The 21,296-nt window shown below is 38.4% G+C and overlaps 1 protein-coding gene across 2 annotated transcripts in view; it reads right to left on the bottom strand.

Moving 5' to 3' along the window:
* Positions 1-99: 99 nt before the first annotated feature.
* VPS35L (VPS35 endosomal protein sorting factor like) overlaps positions 100-21,296 on the bottom strand; it is a 48,020-nt gene continuing 26,823 nt past the window's right edge. For both annotated transcript variants that reach the window (XM_038150804.1, XM_038150803.1), the window contains exons 23-31: positions 21,164-21,227; positions 19,170-19,268; positions 18,294-18,371; positions 17,019-17,133; positions 7,548-7,687; positions 5,736-5,901; positions 3,824-3,942; positions 1,335-1,481; positions 100-849 (exon numbers count right to left, since the gene is read on the bottom strand). In XM_038150804.1, coding sequence (XP_038006732.1) covers positions 751-849; positions 1,335-1,481; positions 3,824-3,942; positions 5,736-5,901; positions 7,548-7,687; positions 17,019-17,133; positions 18,294-18,371; positions 19,170-19,268; positions 21,164-21,227 — 1,027 coding nt within the window. In that variant the 3' untranslated portion in view covers positions 100-750. The remainder of the gene's footprint in view (positions 850-1,334; positions 1,482-3,823; positions 3,943-5,735; positions 5,902-7,547; positions 7,688-17,018; positions 17,134-18,293; positions 18,372-19,169; positions 19,269-21,163; positions 21,228-21,296) is intronic.

Here is a 21,296-nt window from a genome sequence, read left to right as displayed (position 1 = left end):
TGAAATTTTATTAGAAATAATACCAGTACATGTAACTAAATTGCAGAAGGGTAAGGTGATAGATTTGTATGCACAAAAAACTCCTCCAGAACACACAGATGAACTGCAAATTGTTTTATTCAGTGATAGGTACTTTGCAAATATAGAGGACTTTGCATAATTTCCATTTTCCTTTGCAACAATTAAAAGATTCCTTCCATTTTACAAAACACCATTGGACTAAAATGAAAACATAAACATGTCTGTGTAAATGTATTGTAGAAATTAGAGCAGTAACACCTCAGCCATTTTTCTCTGCTACTGGAACCAACCAGGCAAATGCTGGCAGCATCCCAAAGCAGAGAGATAACTTAGTCTGTTACACTGAAATGCTGCTTTCTGCAGAGGATAATGACTATTCTGCAAGAGGGATGAAGTTTTGAGGCTGTGAACTCATTTTTACAGATTATCTTCCTTTTTTGTTAGAATTACAACAGATCTCAAAAGGCTTTTGCAACCATAGAGGTTCAAGATAACTGTTTACTGAATGTAAATCAGCATTTAAAATAACAATGCTATGGTAAAACTGATACAGAACTCGGGTTAAATTATTGCACTCAGAGCAGTTTTACCTTTGCTGTGCCCAAGTCAATGTGTCTCACTAAGGAAAGTAACAATACACCAAACTCCTGCAGTGAGAGTGCAGATGGGTGATTTCTGGCCTTGCTTCCATGCTCCCTTGTGCAGGTGACTCCTTGGAAGAGGCACTCATCAGGTCCTGGACTGCAGAGGAAGCCGGAGGGCCAAGTCTGTGAAATGACTCATTTCAGGTTGTTTGCTCCTCCTCTTGATGTATTCTAGGGTTTTCACCTAGATTTAAAAAGAAAGGTATTTGGAGATTTTCAGTGTCTTATTTCATAGCCATCAGTTCATCTTTGTGAAGGTGTTTTATCATGCTCATTATCATGTATATGTTTCTTAAAGGCTCTCAAATGCCACTTCACAAGCTTTCACCAGGCAGTTCCTCCACAAAACAAAAATGCAGTATTTCTCTTAAAGCCAGTTTTCTGTACTGAACAAAAAGATAAAAACAACCAACACTTTCAGGTTCCTTAATGCTTATCATACTATTAAAATTCTAGAAAGATACAGACCACTTGAAATAAGAGAAGCTGCTTGTTCATTGAGAAGCATTTAAAAAAAATAACTTGGGGTTTTAAGATGATATTCAGATAGCAGCTTGTAAAGAGATGAGGTTTATTCAGATCAAGAAAATGTTACCTTTTCCCAAATAAAAAGCAGAAAAAGATATTAAGAACTAAAACCTCTCTGCATTATCTGTCTCCCTCCCTTACCATAGTCTTGGTGTCAGCAAAGCCATGCTTCTGAGCAAGATTCCAGAGATTGACTGAAAGCTGGTTCAGTCTGTTGTTTCGTAGGTCCCCGTGAGCCAGAATGGTGTTAAAGAAATAGAGAGCCAGCTGGCTCTGCCTCTTCAGGGTCTAGGATGAAAACAAAAATATTCCCATGTTACTGTACACTCATCCCAACATACCCAGCCTAACCTCACCGGCTTCTCTGAACCCTCAGAAGTTCAAAGGGCTCCTTTTGTGACACGCAGCAATAGTTACAGACACAAGAATACAGAGTTTTCATACTCCATTCACAATGCAGCAAACAGCACTAGCTGTAAATCAACAGAAGCTGCTGTAAATAAAAGAATTACTCAAGACTCCTACATCTCATACCACTTTGGCACAGCACAGAATGTAGGTCTGACACATTTACAACTCCAGACTCCCTACAACTGCATGGAAATCACCCTCCCACCAACCAACCTTGCACTTAGAGCACTCTAGCTGTAAATTTTTAGAGAGACCACTGTCATCAATCTAAATTATTGCAACTTCAGGGTTTTTTCCCCCCAGTCTATTCTACTTTTATTTATTTATTTAACCAAAGATATTTTTTCCCTGCTATTCTTTCACTGAAACTCTGGTCATTCAAACACATTTGCACCACGTTTGTAGCTACTTCCCCTAAAATTGCTGAGGAGGGACCTTAAGGAGCATAAGAGCAGTTTTCCCCCCACACAAAGCAGAGAGGATTCACTGCTACGAGTTCTCTTGACCAGAAATAGCTTGAACTTTACAGAACTGCCCAGAACTAAAAATTTCCATTCCAGCACTGTCACATAAATGAAGCATTCTCTAATACTGTGAAAAGACCACACTGTGTTAACAATGAGATGCATTGTTCTCTTCCAAGTTGCCATTCTGGTGAAAGGATTTTACTGTGAGAAAAATTTATTTTCCTTTATAGCTTTTAAAGGAAATGAACCAATAAAAACACAAAAATCATTAAAGCCTTGTTCATTTAAATGAGCAGCCAAGAAGATGAATAATAAAAGGTCACCAACACTGAAGCAATCCAAATGCCACAGTGATTTTATGACCAGCTTTACTTTAGCACAATTAGAGATCTCTGACAATATTCTCATCACTTCTATTTCCTCAGCAACAACAGCTTCCTCAAACAACTATTCATTCTTACAAAGCAATTTTTATCGAAATCTCTCAGTGACTTTCACTCAACAAAACAAAACAAATGGTCCCTCTAGTAAATAAGGGTGGACAGAGGAGCAAATCCAAGGCTGCAGAGGCAAAGGCAGGCCAAGCACCTGTGTCTGTGCTGCTCAGCCTTAAATCCAGTTTTCTGTGCAGCAACAGCCTCAGTGAACTAACACAGCATCTCCCTACTCAAAGCATGCTTGAAAGGAAAAAACAAACAAAAAAAGGCCTTTCAGACACCATGGATTTCAAACCCTACAAACATTCCTACCCACCAATTCCATACAGGAGTCAGATGCAAAAAAATCCCAAACAGACAACCCACATTCCTGAAAACTGTTTAAATTTCCTTCCAAGACCTGGAACATTGGACATTCTTAGCTGTGCTAGAATGGTTGTTTCTGCTGCTACTCTTCTGAAAAAGAACTACTGTTCCCCGAGGTGATGTGTACAATGATGTAGAGGATTTGAGCAAAGGATATTTTCATCTTACATCTCTGCCATTGCTCAAGGAAGGACAAACAGGATAGCAAAAGCAGAGAAAAGGCTAAACTTAGCACAGTGTCCTCCCAATATGTATCACTTAACACATTCTGTATTGGCAAACACTCTGGGCTACTGTGCAAATAGCCCATCTAAAATATTCCATCCAATCAATCATGCCCTGCCCTCCCACTCCAGGCCACCAGCCACAGCATTGCTATCAATAGAAGCCATCCAGTAAGGGCTGACTGGGAAGCTGTCCATTCTCAGAAACAGGTACATAAACAGAACACTGAGTTCTCATTATTTCAGCAAACATCAGTCACCTGCCTTTCACATACAATCCATTAAGCTAGATTTGATCCCTCAGAGCCTCTGAATTCCAATCAAGAAATCCAATAAGCTGCCTAGTTTATTTTATATTGAACAAACATACTAAAGTCAGAGTAAAGACAAAACAACTATTTCCTCCCTCTGTACCTCTCTCTTGACATCATCTCAGTGCCTGGGATCTGAAACTTTTATAATTATAGGTGGCTTTCATTGTATTTTCCCCAGTAATACACGAACTGTGAATTCTCACTGTGCTCATTACAGAATTGGACATCATTAGGTGTCTCCAGCACAAGCCTGCCTATGTGATGGTCTCACTTTCTAAACAAGTAAAAATACCCAATTTCCTTTTGGTACGAGGTTCCTAAGCTTTTGAAAAGACCAAGTCCTGGTCAAAGGTGGTCTGTTTCTTCAACTCCAAACTACATTTGGTTTTGTATTGACTCAAGAATACATACCTCCTCCTTTCCCAGGGCTTTCAGGTGATCCAGGATCTGTGACACCACTGTCTCACTCAGTTTATTAATTTCAGCCAGGAACTTGGAGTCTCCACCATAGAGAGTATCATTGGAATCAACTGCAGAGATGAATTCAAGCTCAGGTCTGGCTAAAGAGCTATACATTTATTTGCTATTGGAAACATCATATATTGAAGAAGACCACATTTGGAAGTCATGAAATGAGCCTCCTCCATGAAACACACACAGAACTATGTTTTTTAAGTGCCTACCACTTGGTTGTCTACTATGTCCTTTTGATTTCAAGAGCAAAACACCGAGAAGAATCTTTTAGCTTAAAGCCAGTCCTGTATTCCTGGATGCAGCCAGGCTCACAAATATCTCCTATCTTCTCCATATCAATGTTAAGCAACATATCATGTCAATTTTCAGGTTTTCCACAGAGACAGACTCCCTGCTTCCATCACTTTAGAAGAGTATGGCCATTATCTACAATGGCAGCAGGACTGGGCTAAACAATTTGTGTTTTATTTAGTGAAAGTAAAACCAGATTTTCAAAAGAAACGGCTTTTTATTTTTTTTCCTTAAAATAAAGCCATGATTACCTCAAAGTCATGGACAGAAATTCAAAAAGTGTATTTTCAGCTTCAAAGACCTTAGAGGATTCTTAGGAGGGAGAGAGCTCTTCAAGTTTTACAGCTTATATAATTGTGATTTTAAACATGTCTTTTGCCCTAATTTCTTTATGTTCTATTAAGAAGTCAGGTAAAAGAAATTTTTAGGTTTAAATATGTTATAGGTAAATCAGAAAGCACAAGAGATGAAAGATAATCCCCTATTTCCAAGTAAAGTTCATTTCTAAGAAGCTAAGGTACAAGGTCCATCTAGAAAAAAAACCCATTGCCCTACTACAGGGGGAAAATTACTAATTTATATTTCCTTGCTTCTCTCCATTAAAATCTAATTAATTTAGATTTCTCATCTTGGGATTATGCAGCTATTTTGGTCATATAGAAAACGGAGTGAAAGAAAAAGCTAAAGCACACTTCCTTACAGAATCTGAACAGCAGATTTACTACAGAGCAGCACTTCCACTGACAGCTATTTTCTGTGCTGCCAACTGCAAGAGGTGTTTTGTCAGGGGTGGTAAATCTGACAGACTATTCACCAGAACTGCAGAACACATTCCAGCCTTCCCCTCTGAGAAAAGTCTGTGCAACAAAGAAAAAGTCAAACCATCTTGGCCTCTCTGACGCATTAATCTTCAGGATGCTTTAAAGGATTTTTATTTATTACTCTACCTTAATTTAGTAATCTATAATCAGAAGGCAAATATTCAAATTTTAGAGCATGTATCAAAATGTCCCCAAAATTATTACAAAAAAGATGACAGCTATTTTTCAAAATGTAAAATCTTTGAAACTTTCTAGCTATTCTGAATATTTTTGTAAGTTACTGCAATTTCAAGAACGCAAAGCCTGCCTTCAAAGCAGCAAGTACATCATTTAAATAATGAAGACTAGGCTTTACATTCTGAAAACTGGAGTTGTTAATAAATGTGGGTGAAACACCAACGATGAGTATAAATCAAGTTGATGCTTTAGACTTAAATAAAACCCTTCATATGCATAATCTTTGCTTGAGAAGTTCCCATTTATAAGCATTTGTACCAACACCACCAGAAGCAAACTAAGCAACCCATTCTGCACAGATTCACTTTGAAGAACAGGCTGCACCTGTTCAGAAGCCAGCTCCTGGATTATTCTAAGTTACAATACCTGGAACTGGATAGAAAAATAATCCATCCTGTGAGAGTGATTACCACTGCTCTTCATTAACTGGCTATGGTGATAAGACCATACTACAAATGTCCTGGTGGAATGCAAGGAGCCAGAACCCCCTTAGGTATTACCTTTATCTACATGGTAGATAAATGCTTCTTGAGTCATTGCAGACAGCAGATGCAAAACATTAGTGTAAATCCTGACTTTGTCATCACTGTTATCCTCCCAAGTGTAATCCTGGATCACATTCAGTAATCCTCGCACCAGGAACAACACTCCTTGTTCTGGATGGTCCTACAGAGAAGAAAAAAGATAGGTCAAAACCAACACCACAACCCCAGAACAGAAATAGGATTATTTGCAGTTATTCAGTGATGCAGAGTCACAGTTTGAGCTCTGTAAAAGCACAACTACAATATAATTAAAGCTGACAGCTACTTTTCTTAAGTGTGCTTCCTGCAAATCCTTTTAATTTTTTTTTCCAGTTTCCATCTAAAATGCCCATTTGACCCAAAAGCAGAACATGATCCAGGCAGCCTCCACAGACAAACTTTGAAATGCTTTGTTTTGTAGTCATGGGGGAGCAGTACAAAATTAATTGTCAGCTTCTTAACAGCTAAGCCTCTAAAATTAAACACTGGGTAGATTTCGTTATTAAAATCGTATCAGTAAGCTGTAGTGTATTACTCATATAATTATGAGTTTCAGAAGAACTCCTACACTGGGAAGTCAGTTACAGACAATCAACAATCTTTTCACATGAAGTGAAAAGAAAGACTCTGCTTTACATAAGCTGGGAGTTTTTACAAGCAGCTCTAATACTGCCCTGGGCTAATTCCAGCAGGCGGCTGGAGCAGTGGCACCAAGACACACAGGACAGATCACAGTCCACTGCGGACACTTCCTTTTGATCTCCTGTAAATAGGGAACCAAGTCAGGGAAGCTAATTTCTGAATGCTGGCATCTTGTTGCAAGTTATTTTTCATTACTGAATCTAAGAGGTTGTATCAGTCCCTTCTTCAATCACCTGCTAGTGATCCCAGTCACTGCAGAGCCTTCCCTCACAGCCTGACTCCTGCAGTCAGGGACAGCAGTGACATCCCAGGGGCAGCCTCCCCTTCCTTCCCTTCCCACAGCACAGCCCCTCCACGCTTCTGAGCAGGGGAGACCCTGCCACTGCAACAGGGGAATGCACAGCTCTGACAGCAAGGGTTTCAACAGCACCACACTGAGTGCTGCTTCACCAAACAGCAAAGGAAAAAGGAAGGAGAAAACCATAAGGGAGGTTTCAGTGAGGAGGAAAAACCCACTCTCTCCAAAACCAAATGAATATACAGGTAATTTACAATTTCCCCTCATCTTTTAGATATAACTGAAACTATTGGAGAGAAAATTACATCTTTCTCTAAATTTGACAGTTAGTTAAAAACTGGAAGGGTGTAGAATGGTAGTACTTTGTGAAACATTCATCAGAAGAAGAAGGTTATGCCAAAACACATATTCTAATTATTGCTTTCACTCCAATGATTAGGCAACCTATACCAAAGTAACTGAAACTAATAGGAACTATATTTTTCTATATATTTCTATATTTTTTCCCCTCCTCATGTATTAGTGTTTTTTGAATACTTAGCTAACAAACCAGTAAATGATGTTTACACAATTAAATGATGGTGAAATTTCACTCTACCCCGAATCCACTTCTAGAGAGAGGTGTTGCTGAGAATGGCAGTGCTCCATACAGTTGTTCTGCCTCCCCACTTTGCACTGAGGTGAGAGATTTTGCAGTCAGTAGTCAGTGAGCAGAACAGTTAATCTTTTCACAGAAAACGAATACCTGCATTTCCCCCTCCAGAAGGCAAATCTATTCTAAATTTTTAAACAGGAAAGTCAAAAGAGTCTATACCAACCTGTGTGCTATTCATATACACTCAACTTACCGGAACAACTAATAATGTGGAAAAGAAATTACACAGGAATTCCAGGAGGAAGGCATCAGAAGGTCGCATCTTTCCATCTACACTGATCATTTTTGGCACTTCAGGAACAAGGCTCACTGCAGCTTTGAAAAAAGCATCAGCTACAAAATAAAAATAGAGTTGCTGTTATATCACTCCAGCTGTGATGGCAGCCATGCCTGTAACCCCATGGTTGCTTTGAATTTGTTTCAAAATTCAAAGAAATTACAGAAAATGAATGTGTTGAACTGCAAAGAAACCCAAGACTCAGCAGTGGTCTGATTCTTGAGAAATCTGTTAATTTGAATGATGCTGTTTCTCCAAAGGAAGTTCCCACATCACTCAAAACTTCTGGAATTGTAATTCTTCTCCTTTGCATAACATGGAGACACCATCATTTCATTTATATATGCAACACATTTCATTTCATATGTACTGCATATATAATAAGAAATTAGCACAGGATTCAAAATTGACCTATCAAAGAAATGCTTATGCCAGGAGAATGGGGAGTCCAAAATGGGGGGAAAAGGTTCATGCTGTCTTGTTCACCCATTCATTCACAAAAGGATGTTAAGTTCTAAGGAAGTACCAAGAACTTCATATTTCCAATTATTCGTAATCCCTAAAAGTAAAATATGAATATAGTACCAGAACCTGGGGTATTGCTGGTTACCTAGATAAAAGAATATTTTCCAAGAATCACAATACAGGAATTAGAGAAACCATCCACCATTACAGCCTTGGCAAAATAGCTATTAAGAGGTTTTTCATGACTCTTTATTATGTCTCTAATCTTACAAAAACATAAATTCCAAACACTAGAACATCTATCCCTCAGTATATTAATATTCACAAATTAAAAGCAACAATATTTTTCCTCTTACACTCCTATATATGCTGAGTTCACAAAAAAAATTCTGACAGCAACATTATTTTGCACTTTCTTGGCAACATTTCAGAATATCCAAGTATTCACATCCCACTCAAGTTTTTGAGCTATATACTTCAAAGCATCCTTCAGAATTAATATTGTATCTTTATTTTACAGGAATAGGGACCCAGGCCATGTAATCAGCTTTTATCAAAAGCAAAAGGAGAATTCTTGCTGAAAGCCAAGAGGTGTTACATGGCTGGGATGGAGATACCACTGACAGGCAGGCATGGGCATTTCCAGGAGCACAGCTTGCTCTGGAAAAATTCATTTGAGACTCCAAGCAAATTTGCTAAATATAGTACCAACTGATATCTAATTTAAGCTTATGAGGAATACCAGAGAAACATGTGCTTTGGAAAAACTGTAGTTCTTCTCACTCTTGTTTTTTCAGCACACAAGTGCTCAAGGACTTTTTAATCCTTAGAGCACAGACCCCTTCCATCAAACATTGTCCTTCCTTTTATTCTGCATATTTGTTTTGAGGCGAAAGAAGGTTTATTTCAAACAACTTATAAGTTTAGACAGCCAAGCCAAAGGAAGGTAAGTAATCTTCCTCTGCTTTATTTGAGGAAGGAAGGCAGCAGCAGATGTTCATTCTAGCACAAGTAAATGAATCGCTGTCACTTCCACAGTTGTCTCAGCAGAAAAAAATAAAAGTGCATGTCCCACATCACCATACAATAAAAACATGTGACCAGACAGATGAAAAAATGTGCCTTAGAGAATAGTCTGCATACCAAAGTAGCCATGTCTGTGCAGGGAATGCTCCTGCCTTCTGAAGTTATTTCATAACAGGATGAGAATGACCTGTGCAGCAATAGCATCCACAGTGAAAAAGAGCTGCAAAGGACCTCACCCTAATATACTGCCTGCTCTCCCAGCAATCACAATCCTTCACGTTCTCCTCTAAACTTCTGCCATAGTGCAAACCCAAAACCTCTTATCTTCAATTTGAAAACCTGAAATTTGATTCAATTTACTCTTCTTGCCTCCTGCCGTTGCTGCGAATGTCAGCTGCCTCCTCATCTGGCTGAGCAGCTCCAGAGCCAGGAGCTGCCTGGTTCCTCGGGCTGCTGAGAGCAGTGCCCAGCTCCCCGCAGGTGCTGCCCATGCCAGGGACCTGCCCGTGCTGCCACCACCTCCCTGGGCTCCCATCTGTGTCCTCGCTGTCCCTGGCAGTCACAGCTGCTGCCCCACGGCCACAGGGCCACCCTGCAAACCCCACCGTGTCCCTGCCCCAGCACAGTGGGGACACTGAGGCTCCTGCCTCACGCTTCTCATCCTTGTTCCTTGCCTTTTCCCCTGCTTCCCCCACTCAATGCAGCAAGGCAAGCCAAAAAGGCAATACAGCACAAAACAGTTGTATTTGACTTGGGTACATCCAGAACTGGCAAAGGAGAATATTCATTTTGCAGTAAGCCCTGCCAATCTGTGCTAACCATTTTATGCTGGAACACTAAAAGCACATTTATCCAAGATATATGTGCTTCATAAGAAGCAAAAATAAATGCATATCAATGCAAAGGTTTTTATTACAGACTGCAGAAAATGACCTGTCCTCTAAACATTACCATCCTGGCAGAGAGGTGTCAGAGTATGCTCTGAGTTTGGAGAAGAGGCTCACTAAAAAGGTTGTCACAGACATGCTGTTTTTTCAAGTATGAAATGAGCATCAGTGTTTAATTCTGATTACATTAATTATGAGGTTATGCAATGATGGTTTCTCTGTATCTTTAAAAGTCAATTTTTAAAACTATTACTGTAGAGATGTTTTAAAACAAAACCATACATCACTTTTCCTGGCTTCCAAAAGATATAATGAACCACTTAAAAAGCACTGAAAACCACAACAATCTTATGTTCTTGATTGAAAAACCAAAAAGAAGATAAAAAAGGCTTCTTCTGATGAAGGATGCTGTTTTCTTATCTGCCTAAAGTACAATACTGCTTTTTAAGTGAACCACTGTTAAAGTGGGTAAGGGGAGAGCAGCCTGTGCATTACAACAAATCACCATGATGGAGCCTTCCCCAACTGCTGTTAATATCTTGTGCAGTGCTCCCAATGTAACATACTTCATGCTTCACTACATTCATCCTTTCACAGCAGCTCCTTCATTTTGGTTGACCATAATCCTATAAATCTTTTCCCCGAGCATACATGCTGACCTTCAGGCTACAAAAACTAACAGTCTTGGATATCCAAGTCAGCACTTCCAAAATTAGCCTCCTACAGATGAAAAAACAAGTGAAATTGGTGTTGAGTGTTCTGCTATTGACAATATTCACTATGACACATGTACATGTTTAATTATAGCTCCACACAACTATATGTGCCTCCATATAGTTCTATGTATCAATCTCTCTCTAGATATAATTCAGCTTGCATTGTATTTTCTGTATCTCTGATAGCTAATTAAACTGCACAAATTCAAGACTTCAGGCAGGCAAAATTATGGAGGAACAAAGTCAGATGGAAAAACAATTAAACTCCTTAAGGCCACCTTCAAAGAGCAAAAGGGAGCGAGTTGAACATACCTACCCAAAGTATTTTTAGTCACAGCTACAATTACACCAGGCTAAGTCCACCCAAAGGACAAAACCAGGGACCATGCACATCTTCTGCATTCCACACCACTTCCCTGTCTTACAACACTGTCAAACCTAATTTAATACTCTGAAGATTTTGCTTCCACATCCAACAGATGTTAGAAATTTAATGAAGCTTGTACTCCAATGCAAAAAATTATTGGGAAGCAAGCGTGGGGGTTTTGTTACTCTATTTTTTCTGTTAAATAAATTAATCCATTACTGTTTTGACAACCAAGGATTGTAAACATTTGAATCTCCTTCTTCTCACACTGGTGGGGTCACTGTGAGAGTTTTGCCACATTGTTGAAACATGGCTTTCCCTTGAACTACTGCTAAATGTTCTCCATCTTAAAGACCTCTACACATTACTTGCAATCCAGAAACAACCAAGCATTCTTTGAAGAAAAAAACCTGAAATTAGAAAATGAATGCGCTGCTGCTTGGTGAGCTGGAATGTACTATGTTAATTCATACTGTGAATTAGCTGCAGATAAAAAGAATCAGCAAGATTGTGTTTAAAAGTAATTCCATTTATAAATACTTAGATTAAAAAAAAAACTTTTAATATTTATCCTTATAGAAATGGCTCTTCAAACAACTAAGCTGAAAGAAGAGAAGGAAAAAGGTCCTCACGAGAGTACATAACTTAATAAAGGGTGGGGTGGATGGGGGAAGGAGAGGGAAGAAAAAGTTTTCACAGTGGAGCAAAATAACTACTGCATTCCTTAAGGTTGTGCAGAGACATGTCTTGAGGATGAGCTGGGAGGTGACAGTGTCTGCAGACTGGTCTGGGACGTGGCTGCAAAGCACCACAGATGGATCTCATGATTCTGAGCAATAAAGCAGCAGATGAACTCTAATATTAGTATGGCAGGTGGGGAAAGAAACAGCCCTTGCTATAACTATAGAAAGAGAAGCTCTAAATAGACTATTTACACTCATGAAAGATTTTGGAGTCATTATAGTTGGTTTCCTGAAAACTACATCCTAAACAGCTGTTGAAAAGGCAAAGCAATTATAAGAATCACTAGGAGAGTAATGGAAAACTGAGGTGTCATTGTATCATTTAGATTGCTGTTGGGCATTTATACCTGGAAAAATCTAATCTAGTTCAAATCTTCCCATTTCCAAAAGCACAAGAAGATATAAAAGGTGCTAGGGCATGGAACTGTTTCCTTATTAGAAAAAGCAATACTGACAACAACTTCTTCAGGAACTTACAGACTACATTATCTCATAGACAGCAAGAAGAAAATGAAACAGGAGTGACTGAATTCTGCTCCAGCAGATCAGCTGCATGCTCTGAGCCACTCACCTAACATTTAACATAAATTAATCACTAAACATTAGACCAAGTAGCAGGTCACTGTGGAACTCACTACCACAAGAAGTTAAAAAAAACAAAAAGTAAAAATTGATTTAAAATATTAAATTCCCAAGGACTGGTCCATCTATTTTAGTAAATACCATGGTCTGGTCCATACACAAGCTTTGTTGAAGGAGGTATTAAATTGCCTGCACCTGGAAGCCAAGAAGCATCATTCTGCATTATTGTTTCCCTAGTAGATGCTACAAGGCACTTTCAAAAACAGGTCATGGGCTAGACAGACTTGAAGAACTGACAAACTGATATAAAGTACTAGTCTGAAAAGCTTACAGAGACAGAGATGTCACCTCTCTCACATCATACAGAAAAATGACTGGCTGGGATAAAGAGAGGAACAAGAAAAAGCTCAGGGACTGGGAAAAGTCTCCAGCTGTGGAAGTCCCAGGTAACAGAAGAGGTCACAGCTGTGTCCAAAGGAAGCAACACTTAGCATTGCTAGTAAGGAAAACAGTATGGCATCATGCTTTCCCCAAAGCTCTTTTACTGCCTTCAAGGAGAGCAGTATTTAAAGAGATAAAAGAGTCACCCTATACCATTCTCACCAGAGAACATGAGCCAAGAAGTCCTAGTATCTGTAATTAGGAAAATCTCTTCATGTTCCTATTTCTCTAAATTCATCATCTCAAATTCTCTCTATTTATATTCTTCAGATCAAAAAGATTTCAGGAGATTAAGAAATACTGAAAACTAGTTATATAATGGTACTGAGAAAATACTCTAAACCATTATTAGACTATGATTTAAAATTACTTATTAGATATTCCATACCATACTTTCTCCAGAGAGTGACAGAAGCATTTAGAGAATACTCATGGAAAAGTAACATTTTCTGCAGTAGAAATGAAATTATTTTCCAATCTACTAGGTGTAACTGTATTTTAGCCACAACTGGAAAACAAAACAAATACCTAGAAGTGCATTAAGCACTATATGCTTCAGAATTAAAAGCTGCATTTGCTAAGCAAAAAGGTCTGCAGCAGTTGGTCTGCAGGAGAGGCTCTCCATTTTTATAAAGTTTAATGTTTGACAATATCCCAGTGAAATCAGCCAGACAGAATCAGCTGAATTACTTTATTCACTCAGCATGTTATTTCTCAAGTGAGGCAAAGATTTCACAGCCTTTAAAACAAAAATGCTGCTTAACACACGTTACCAGAAAGTTATGTCATCTCTCCCACCTGCTGAATGCTGTGACCAAACATTAAAAACTCACGCTGTCTCTTTTATTTTGACAGACAAAAGTAGCATTTCCACAGGGTGGAAATGTGTGCAATGAAAATCATACCTATATCTCAGAAGTCCAGAAGAGTGACACAATGGAGCATGCATTTAATCTCAATTTAGTCCAAGCACCCCCATGACAGAAAGCATGACCAATGAGGATTTATTATTCTCTGCTGGCAGCGTGCAGTGCTCACTGGCTCAGTCAAGAAAAATGAAAAGCTCATCTCTGTAAAATCTAGCAACTTCCTTTCAAAGGTGGGCTCTTAATAGGCTCTCCAGAGGTACAAACTATGCATCCAGGGCAAATTCACCTAAAACATTTTAAACATAATTACAGATTCATTTCATTTAAAGCAGGTCTTGGGATCTGGAGATGAAAGAGACAACGGTCATTTTTAAAACATTCTGAACATTCCCAGACAGATATCCATCAGTGTATTACTGCTGGAGTTTCATGAGCCTATAAATTCACATTTCTGACCCAATTCATTGTCTCAAAGAAAATCTATTCCGCAAAAAATTAAAATTTTCTAATACTGAAGTATTTGGATGAGTCCAAACACTTGATTTGATTAACAGTGTGGGAAATCCAAGCAAGGCTGAGACAGAGGCAATGTGAGCAGTGAGACACAAGGACTGATGGTTACTACTGCTGCCCCTTGAAACTGGGAATGAGGCAAAACCCAAACTTTTCCAGCTATAAGCAGATTAGCTGTGGCTCTCCAATTGCTGATAGTTTAGAATGCAATCCTCAGAACTCATAAATCCATTTACTGTTATGACCTTCACATCCTTCTTTTTCAAGACAGATACATTGGCAATTTAGAGAAATCTTCCTATTGCCAACAGAAGTTGTGGAACTCAATTTTGTTATGTGTTTAAGTGAAAAGTCAACTCACAAACAGCTGGACTCCCCAAAGAAACTTAAAATTGAGAAAAATCCAAGACTTTACCTTGCTACAAACACCAGCTAGACCCTTCAAGGAGGAAATGCATGCACAAAACTCATGCATGCACCACTGCTCACTGAGCTATCAGATCAGGTACATTACCTTTCAGCTTTATTTCTCTTCACAATTTTAAACCAATTAAGGTAACTCAAATCAGCATGAAATAAAGGTTACAGACAAGGCACAGTTTCCCTTCCTGGCCTAATGCTATCATTAATGGCACACTCTTAAATCTTCACTTCATGCTGCATTGGTTTTAGTAGATCAGAGTCTAATTGGCACCAGTTAACTGACTGGAGTGAAATCTGCTGTTATGAATTAATCAGTACTTCTTACTCCTTCAGTTGAGATACAGATTAAACTGAGTGAAAAGTAACTTTCAAGGACACATTATGTGACTTCAGCGCATCAACATATGGAAAGACAGTTCACAAAAAATGTCCCAAGACAGTGCCTGTTTAACACATGCTAAATTACTCATGCAAATGACATGTCTCTGAGTGCAAATTATACCCAAAATAGCTTTGCAAGGGGAGCAGAAAAGTGATTAACTATAAAACCTTGGTAAATTAAGTGAGTTACTGAACATCAGTTTTGCTCTTGCTTCATTTTAACAAAAGCAGAGATGAAGCAAATGCTCCTCTCTCTAGCTTGTGGGTCTAAAATTCAGGAGAGTTTGGTTAATGAACGTGCATTTTAGAGACTGAGTTCATAATACTTTGCATATATCAGCTACCTTAAACGATTTCAGGATGGGGATCCTGTAAATTGTTTAGTGAGTGCACTGTAGTCATATGTCAAACAACAGCTGTGCACATTTGTAAACCCCCACACTGAAAAATCTGGACAATTGTTGGGGCCCAGGAGTCTCACTCACAGAACAACTAGATCACAAAAATAGTTGAAAAGCTGTTTATAAATTGAAAGATATTAAATCACAGAGTGGGTCCCAACATGGTCAGGGAATAATTCTCAAAGACCAAATATTACAGAAAAACTGCTTTGGATTTGCTTCCAATAAGAGAAGCTCTGCAACACAGCAACAATTTCAACAATAATGAAAATTGACACACAGGATAAGGTAAGCTGGTCAATTAAATAAAACACCATAGAGAGAAAAGGTGAGCCCATTTTATGTAAACTCTGAAAGCAACTGCACAATGCTAACTGCACAACAACAGACTTTGCAGATCTTTTATTTGCACAACAAACTTGGACACAACAGTCAGCTTTACTCTAAATCCCTCTGCTTTGCTGTATGGGCAACATCAGATTCAAAACAAAGAAATGCAACAGTCACCATGCAATAAAAAGTCTTAATCAGCATCCTAAGTCAGCTTGTTTGTGCAGCTGGAACTTGCTGGTAAATGCAGAGCTTGGAAAACAAGCTCTCGTGAAGAAGCACAGTGCTAACACAAAGAATTAACAGCCACAACAAAAGATGTTGCAAAGTAATCCAATTTACTACTCTGATAGCTCCACTGGAAACATGTAAAGGAAAAGCATTTACTATTGGACAGCAGACATTTAATGTCAGGATTAAAATTGCAAAACAAAGTAGAATGACATCACTTCAAAAAGGAAAAGAAAAATACTGCAAGCAGTTAAAAGTATATGAAGACTCTTGGAATAGATAACTGACTTCCATTTGTAACATGAACGAGATCATATTAAATGGTGACACAGATTTAATGTTCATTCTGATGTCAGAATAGCTCCCTTTTTTTCCCCAAATCACTTTTTTTCAGAATCTATTACTTAACACTGAACTAAAAGGATGGCTGAAAATGTGCTCAGGCACATTTCAATCAATAATCCAGACCAAAAAAAAAAAGAAAATATAGTTTTCAGTCTTCATATGATCTGATATTACACCATTGTTTCACTCTGATATAGTGGCACATTTTCCTGGCTAAGCATCTGTCAAGCAGCTGCTTTGACAGCAAGTTTCTGCTGCCACTGACCTAACCTGAAATTCTTTTCCAGCTCATTGGTGAATTTTGTCAGTCTGTGAACTACTACACAGATGTTTTTCTTTTTTCAGTTATAATAAAGCACATTATTTCTCATTAGAGTGCTTGCATAATTATGCAGGAGAAAAGCTTTCCATGCTTTCCATAATTCCTAAGTAATTTAGGAAAACCTACCTCATGGCCAGAACAATGTCAGCTGTCCTGGCTGTTGAGATGACATTGAAGAGCTGCTTTAATGTGACAAGGTTTTGCTTTAACAGTGTTTGAAACAGAGCTGTATTTTAATTGCATCATAAATATACATATGGTTTAGGATAACAACCAAGTTATAATAATAAGTTAGAAATGTTTCTGAAATAAGAGAATCTTTAAGTAGCCAAATTCATGCCTTACCTTGTGAAAGGCACTGATTTGCCAGAGCAACCTGTCCAGAGTGTAGATACAGATTAAGGCGTGTGAAGATACTGCTCAGAGATGGAATTGTAATGAAGCAGAAGGCAACACAAGCCTAAAGTAAATTTTAAAAAATTGAATAAAATTCCGATCTCAGAGTTATAACAATCTTTACTGATTTAATACACAATTAGGAATCAAAATCTGCAAATCAGTTTTAGGAAAGATTTTCAATACAAAGCAAATATTAAGTGAAGCCCAAAATCAGCAATTTTAAAATTCTAATGAGTATTTCAATAATTATACTTTTTTTTAAATTGTTGCTATTGCTAGATAAGCTCAAAACTGACTCTCTATGACTGAAGCTCAAAGTGTTCCTCTCTCCTCAGGTAACCACCTTGCAGCTCAAGACCAAAAGCTAACTAGAAAAGGAGAATAGTGTCCTCAGGGAGAAGCCATCTGCCAAAGGGGTCAGAGCAGTGCCCTGAGCGTCCAGGGAGGAAGCAGATGTAGCCCAGGTGCTGCAGCTGCAGCCCTGTGGGCACAGCCCAAAGCCCTGGCCACAGCAAGGAGCCCCAGGCAGAGAGAAGCTGCCCAGTGCCAGCCCAGCCAGCCTCTGCCCAGGACAGCACCCAGGGGCCAGGAACTGGAGTCCCTGCACACACAAACAGCTTGCCACGTGCAGATGGACACATCTTGGTTGCCACATTTCAGGTTAGAAGAAGGGAACACAAGCAACCTGGATATCCTGTGATGGCCTGTGCACAGTTCAAAGCACATTTGACCATCTCTGTATAGACTCAGAGGCACTAAAGCTGAAAGGAGCACCTTATTTGAAATTCAAATCCTGATTTCAGCATATCAGCACTGATATTATGAGACAGAAGTTTGAATATGTTTTATACATCATCTCCCATTCTCTCTGTGACCAAGTTACATAGAAATTTGGTATTTTATTTAAAACATAACTTGAAAAGCTGAGCTTTCCAGAATTCACACAAACACCTCTCTAGTGAACCTTCCTTTGGAGAGGGAGTCAATCTTGCTGCTCTTTTTCAACACAAAGCTGCTATTAGATGGTTTGGGTCTTTTTTTTCCTTAAACAGCAACATTTGGCTTTAGAGAGGAAAGACTGTTCTTAACACGAGAAAATGGGACTACAAATAGTGTCAAAAAATGCTAACATACTGGTTTTGCAAACATGATAAACATAGGTGGCAGCAGACAGTATTATCTGCAAGGAAAGCAGGCTCAGAATTTATCAGTCAGACCTACCCTGACAAATGCAGCAGTCTTTCTGGAATGATTTCCTTTCATCACCCTTCTGGTTTCCATTGCTAGTTGGTTCACAGACTACACACACAAAACAAAAGCAAACCATTAAGAAAAAAGCCCAGCCTCAGTGGCAAATAACAACCTGCATGTTTTATTGCATGCATTTAGAGAATAGCCAGTGTCCAAAGGAGCCCTGATACAGTGTGTCCCTACTGTACTATTTTCTTTTTATTGGGAGAATTTTAGTGACTATTCCTTAAAGAAAATATGACTCAGTTTGTGAAAGCAGAGTTGTTTTATTCAAGCCTTTAGCTTATCACTTCCTTCCCAGCTATAGTGCTGTCACCTCCTTGCTAGCATAACAATCATCATTTCTAGCTAGCACAGATTAAAAAACCATAAACCAAAATAACAAAAGGATTTAAGGGAAGATACAATGTTCCAAAGGAATCAGAGGCAGCTAATGCACACCTGTGACTCAATACAGAGAAGAGATTAACCTTCCCAAGCACAGCAGGACTCTGCCTGCATCTGCAGCCAGCCACAGTCTAATCTTTCCTAGATGGAGGATTACAGAAGAGACAATCCAAATTCTGAATGCACAGAAGTGCCATTTCTTTTATTACACATGAAATCTCTTGCAAGGTAGCCCGTTTTCTTTGTTGCAATGATACCATGCATGCCTGCCAAGCAAGAACTTCAGAGTATTTAGGGGGATAAAACCAGAGATGAGATCAAAGTTCACTTTATAAACACCTGATAAAATATAAAATACTTCAGACTTCTTTTGCAACAGACCAGTAATCTGAGCAGGGAATGGGAGAAATGCAAATATATCCCCATTTATTAAGGAAATGTAGATAAACTGTGGCTTACATGAATCAACTGGACTAGAACAGGCTCCAGATTGCAAAACATTGACCTGGCTTCAACATAGAAACTCAGCTGTTGTTCAAAGTCACGGCCAAATGAAACCTGTAAGAGAAAAAAGACTTTACCACTGTAGCCTTTAAATATATGTAAAACTGCATGCAGATAAACCACAGATATTCAAAAGTCAAAATCCCTTATTGCTAAGGAGAAAATCCAGCAGTAACAAAAAATAGCAGTCAGAGAATCTCTGTTCTTTTAACTATCTGCAATGCTTGAGCTTTAGGGAAAGATGAAAGTTATACTGTTTTGGGGTTTTGGGTTGGTTTTTTTGTCTGTACTCCACATGATGGTCTACTTTACAGATCAAGTATTTTTCAAGAAAACAAAATTTAAATCTTGTTTGTGAGGTGTTTTCAAACCCAGCAGAACTCTTGAGTCTTTAAGGGAGAGACAAAGGCTTGGTTTTGATCATGCTTAGAAAGCAGGACAAAAAAATCCAGAATAATAGAAGTAGATCTGTGAATCTGTATTCAGATTTCTCTAATTTCTAGTTGATCAAGGGCCTTCAACAGAAAATAACATTTTTCCTAATTAGATAAACCAGTATGAAAAGCAGGTTTTCCTTGAGTTTGGTTAATTAATACATGCTTATGTAGAATGGCAAAAGCCTGTAACCTTGCATTCTGGCAGGAAAGAAGTCAAAAAAACAACCTTTGTGTGAGAATAACCCTCTTCCAACCCTGTAGGTTTAAAAAAGCCCAAGTGCTGTCAGCTGGAGTGTCTCAGCTGTCAATTAGAAGCAGAGCATGAGGAACAGTCTCCAGGCAGTCTACATTTATGTATTTTATAGCAATTTTTTTAATAGAAGTCAAGGTTGCATTATTTATTATTTCCCAAGTCACATGCAAAAGAATTTTTACAAAATTAGAATAAAATTTACATTTAATCCATACAGTGAAAGATCAAAGCAACTGCACCAGAAAACAAAGGATTGCTTAACTGTCTTTGCTTTTCCTCTATTAGTACAACTGCTGATTCTTGAGTCCTAGTCTCAAGAAAACATACCCAAAAATATAAATTTTTCCACCAAAAAGACTGACTGTAAGGATGACTGTAACAATTGCTTTTCCCTCCACATCCTAATGTGTGCTGGTTTAAATTCATAAATAGTCATTTTGCTGCTGTGGGATTTTTTTTCCCCCCAAACCAGAACTATCAAGACACATCAAATTTTGTTCAATGCAAGAAATCCTCCTAAAGGAAATTATACTGCATGTAAAGCTTAATAAAGCAAAACTATATTAGAACATTAATTAGCAAATTATTATAGCTGAAGAAAAAGCAACCATCTAGAGTAAATCCACAGAACTGCAACAAAGAACAAAGAGGACAAGGAGGCACAGAGCCTGACAGCTTTATGTGAAAGAAAAGCCAGGCATTGACAGTATGTGGTCAGAGAATACAGAAAGCTTGAGAAAGTCTCCCTGAAACACCCTAACATCTCAAAACCAACAGACACCAACAAAAGATTTATTGGAAAAAGAGTGAGGGACGGGTTACTAATTTATTGATACAAATTATCTTATTTATAAATTAAGATAAACAGAGATAGAATAACAAAAAGTTACACTTGTTTTGCGTTTTTGAAAGCTGGTATTGGTTCAATTTAGAGCCAAGTACTGGAACTTCTTCCACATAAACCAGTGACCTCTCTGATGCTTCAGTTGCCATTTAACTTTTAAATACATGTTTTGTTTTACAGGAGATTTACAAAACCAGCAGAAAACAGGATTAAATAAACAACGTGTGTACTTTAAACTTTCATCTTGCACCACTCAGCTTCAGCACTGTGTGACATGTCTGAACACAGACAGGCTTATTTCACTGAAATGCACTGCCTGTGCTTTTCAGTGGCCTTAGGCACCTGCTCCTCATGGCATCTCACAAAAACCCAAGCTCTAAGGTGCTCCCAACACTTGCACACAATGGTCACTCACCATTTTTATGAATCCATTTATTAGAGCTGCTAACATTCTTTTCTCATCCTCAAGTGTTAGCGCACTAGAAAAAGAAATATTTGGTAAATTTTAGAATATTGTTTATCCTATTTATCTATAAAGGTTCAAATGA

Source organism: Motacilla alba, chromosome 14 (genome assembly GCF_015832195.1).
Source record: "Motacilla alba alba isolate MOTALB_02 chromosome 14, Motacilla_alba_V1.0_pri, whole genome shotgun sequence".
NCBI classification, from domain to species: Eukaryota; Metazoa; Chordata; class Aves; order Passeriformes; family Motacillidae; genus Motacilla; species Motacilla alba.
The sequence above is the reverse complement of the archived record's forward strand: the minus strand, read 5'-3'. Positions and strand labels throughout refer to the sequence as shown.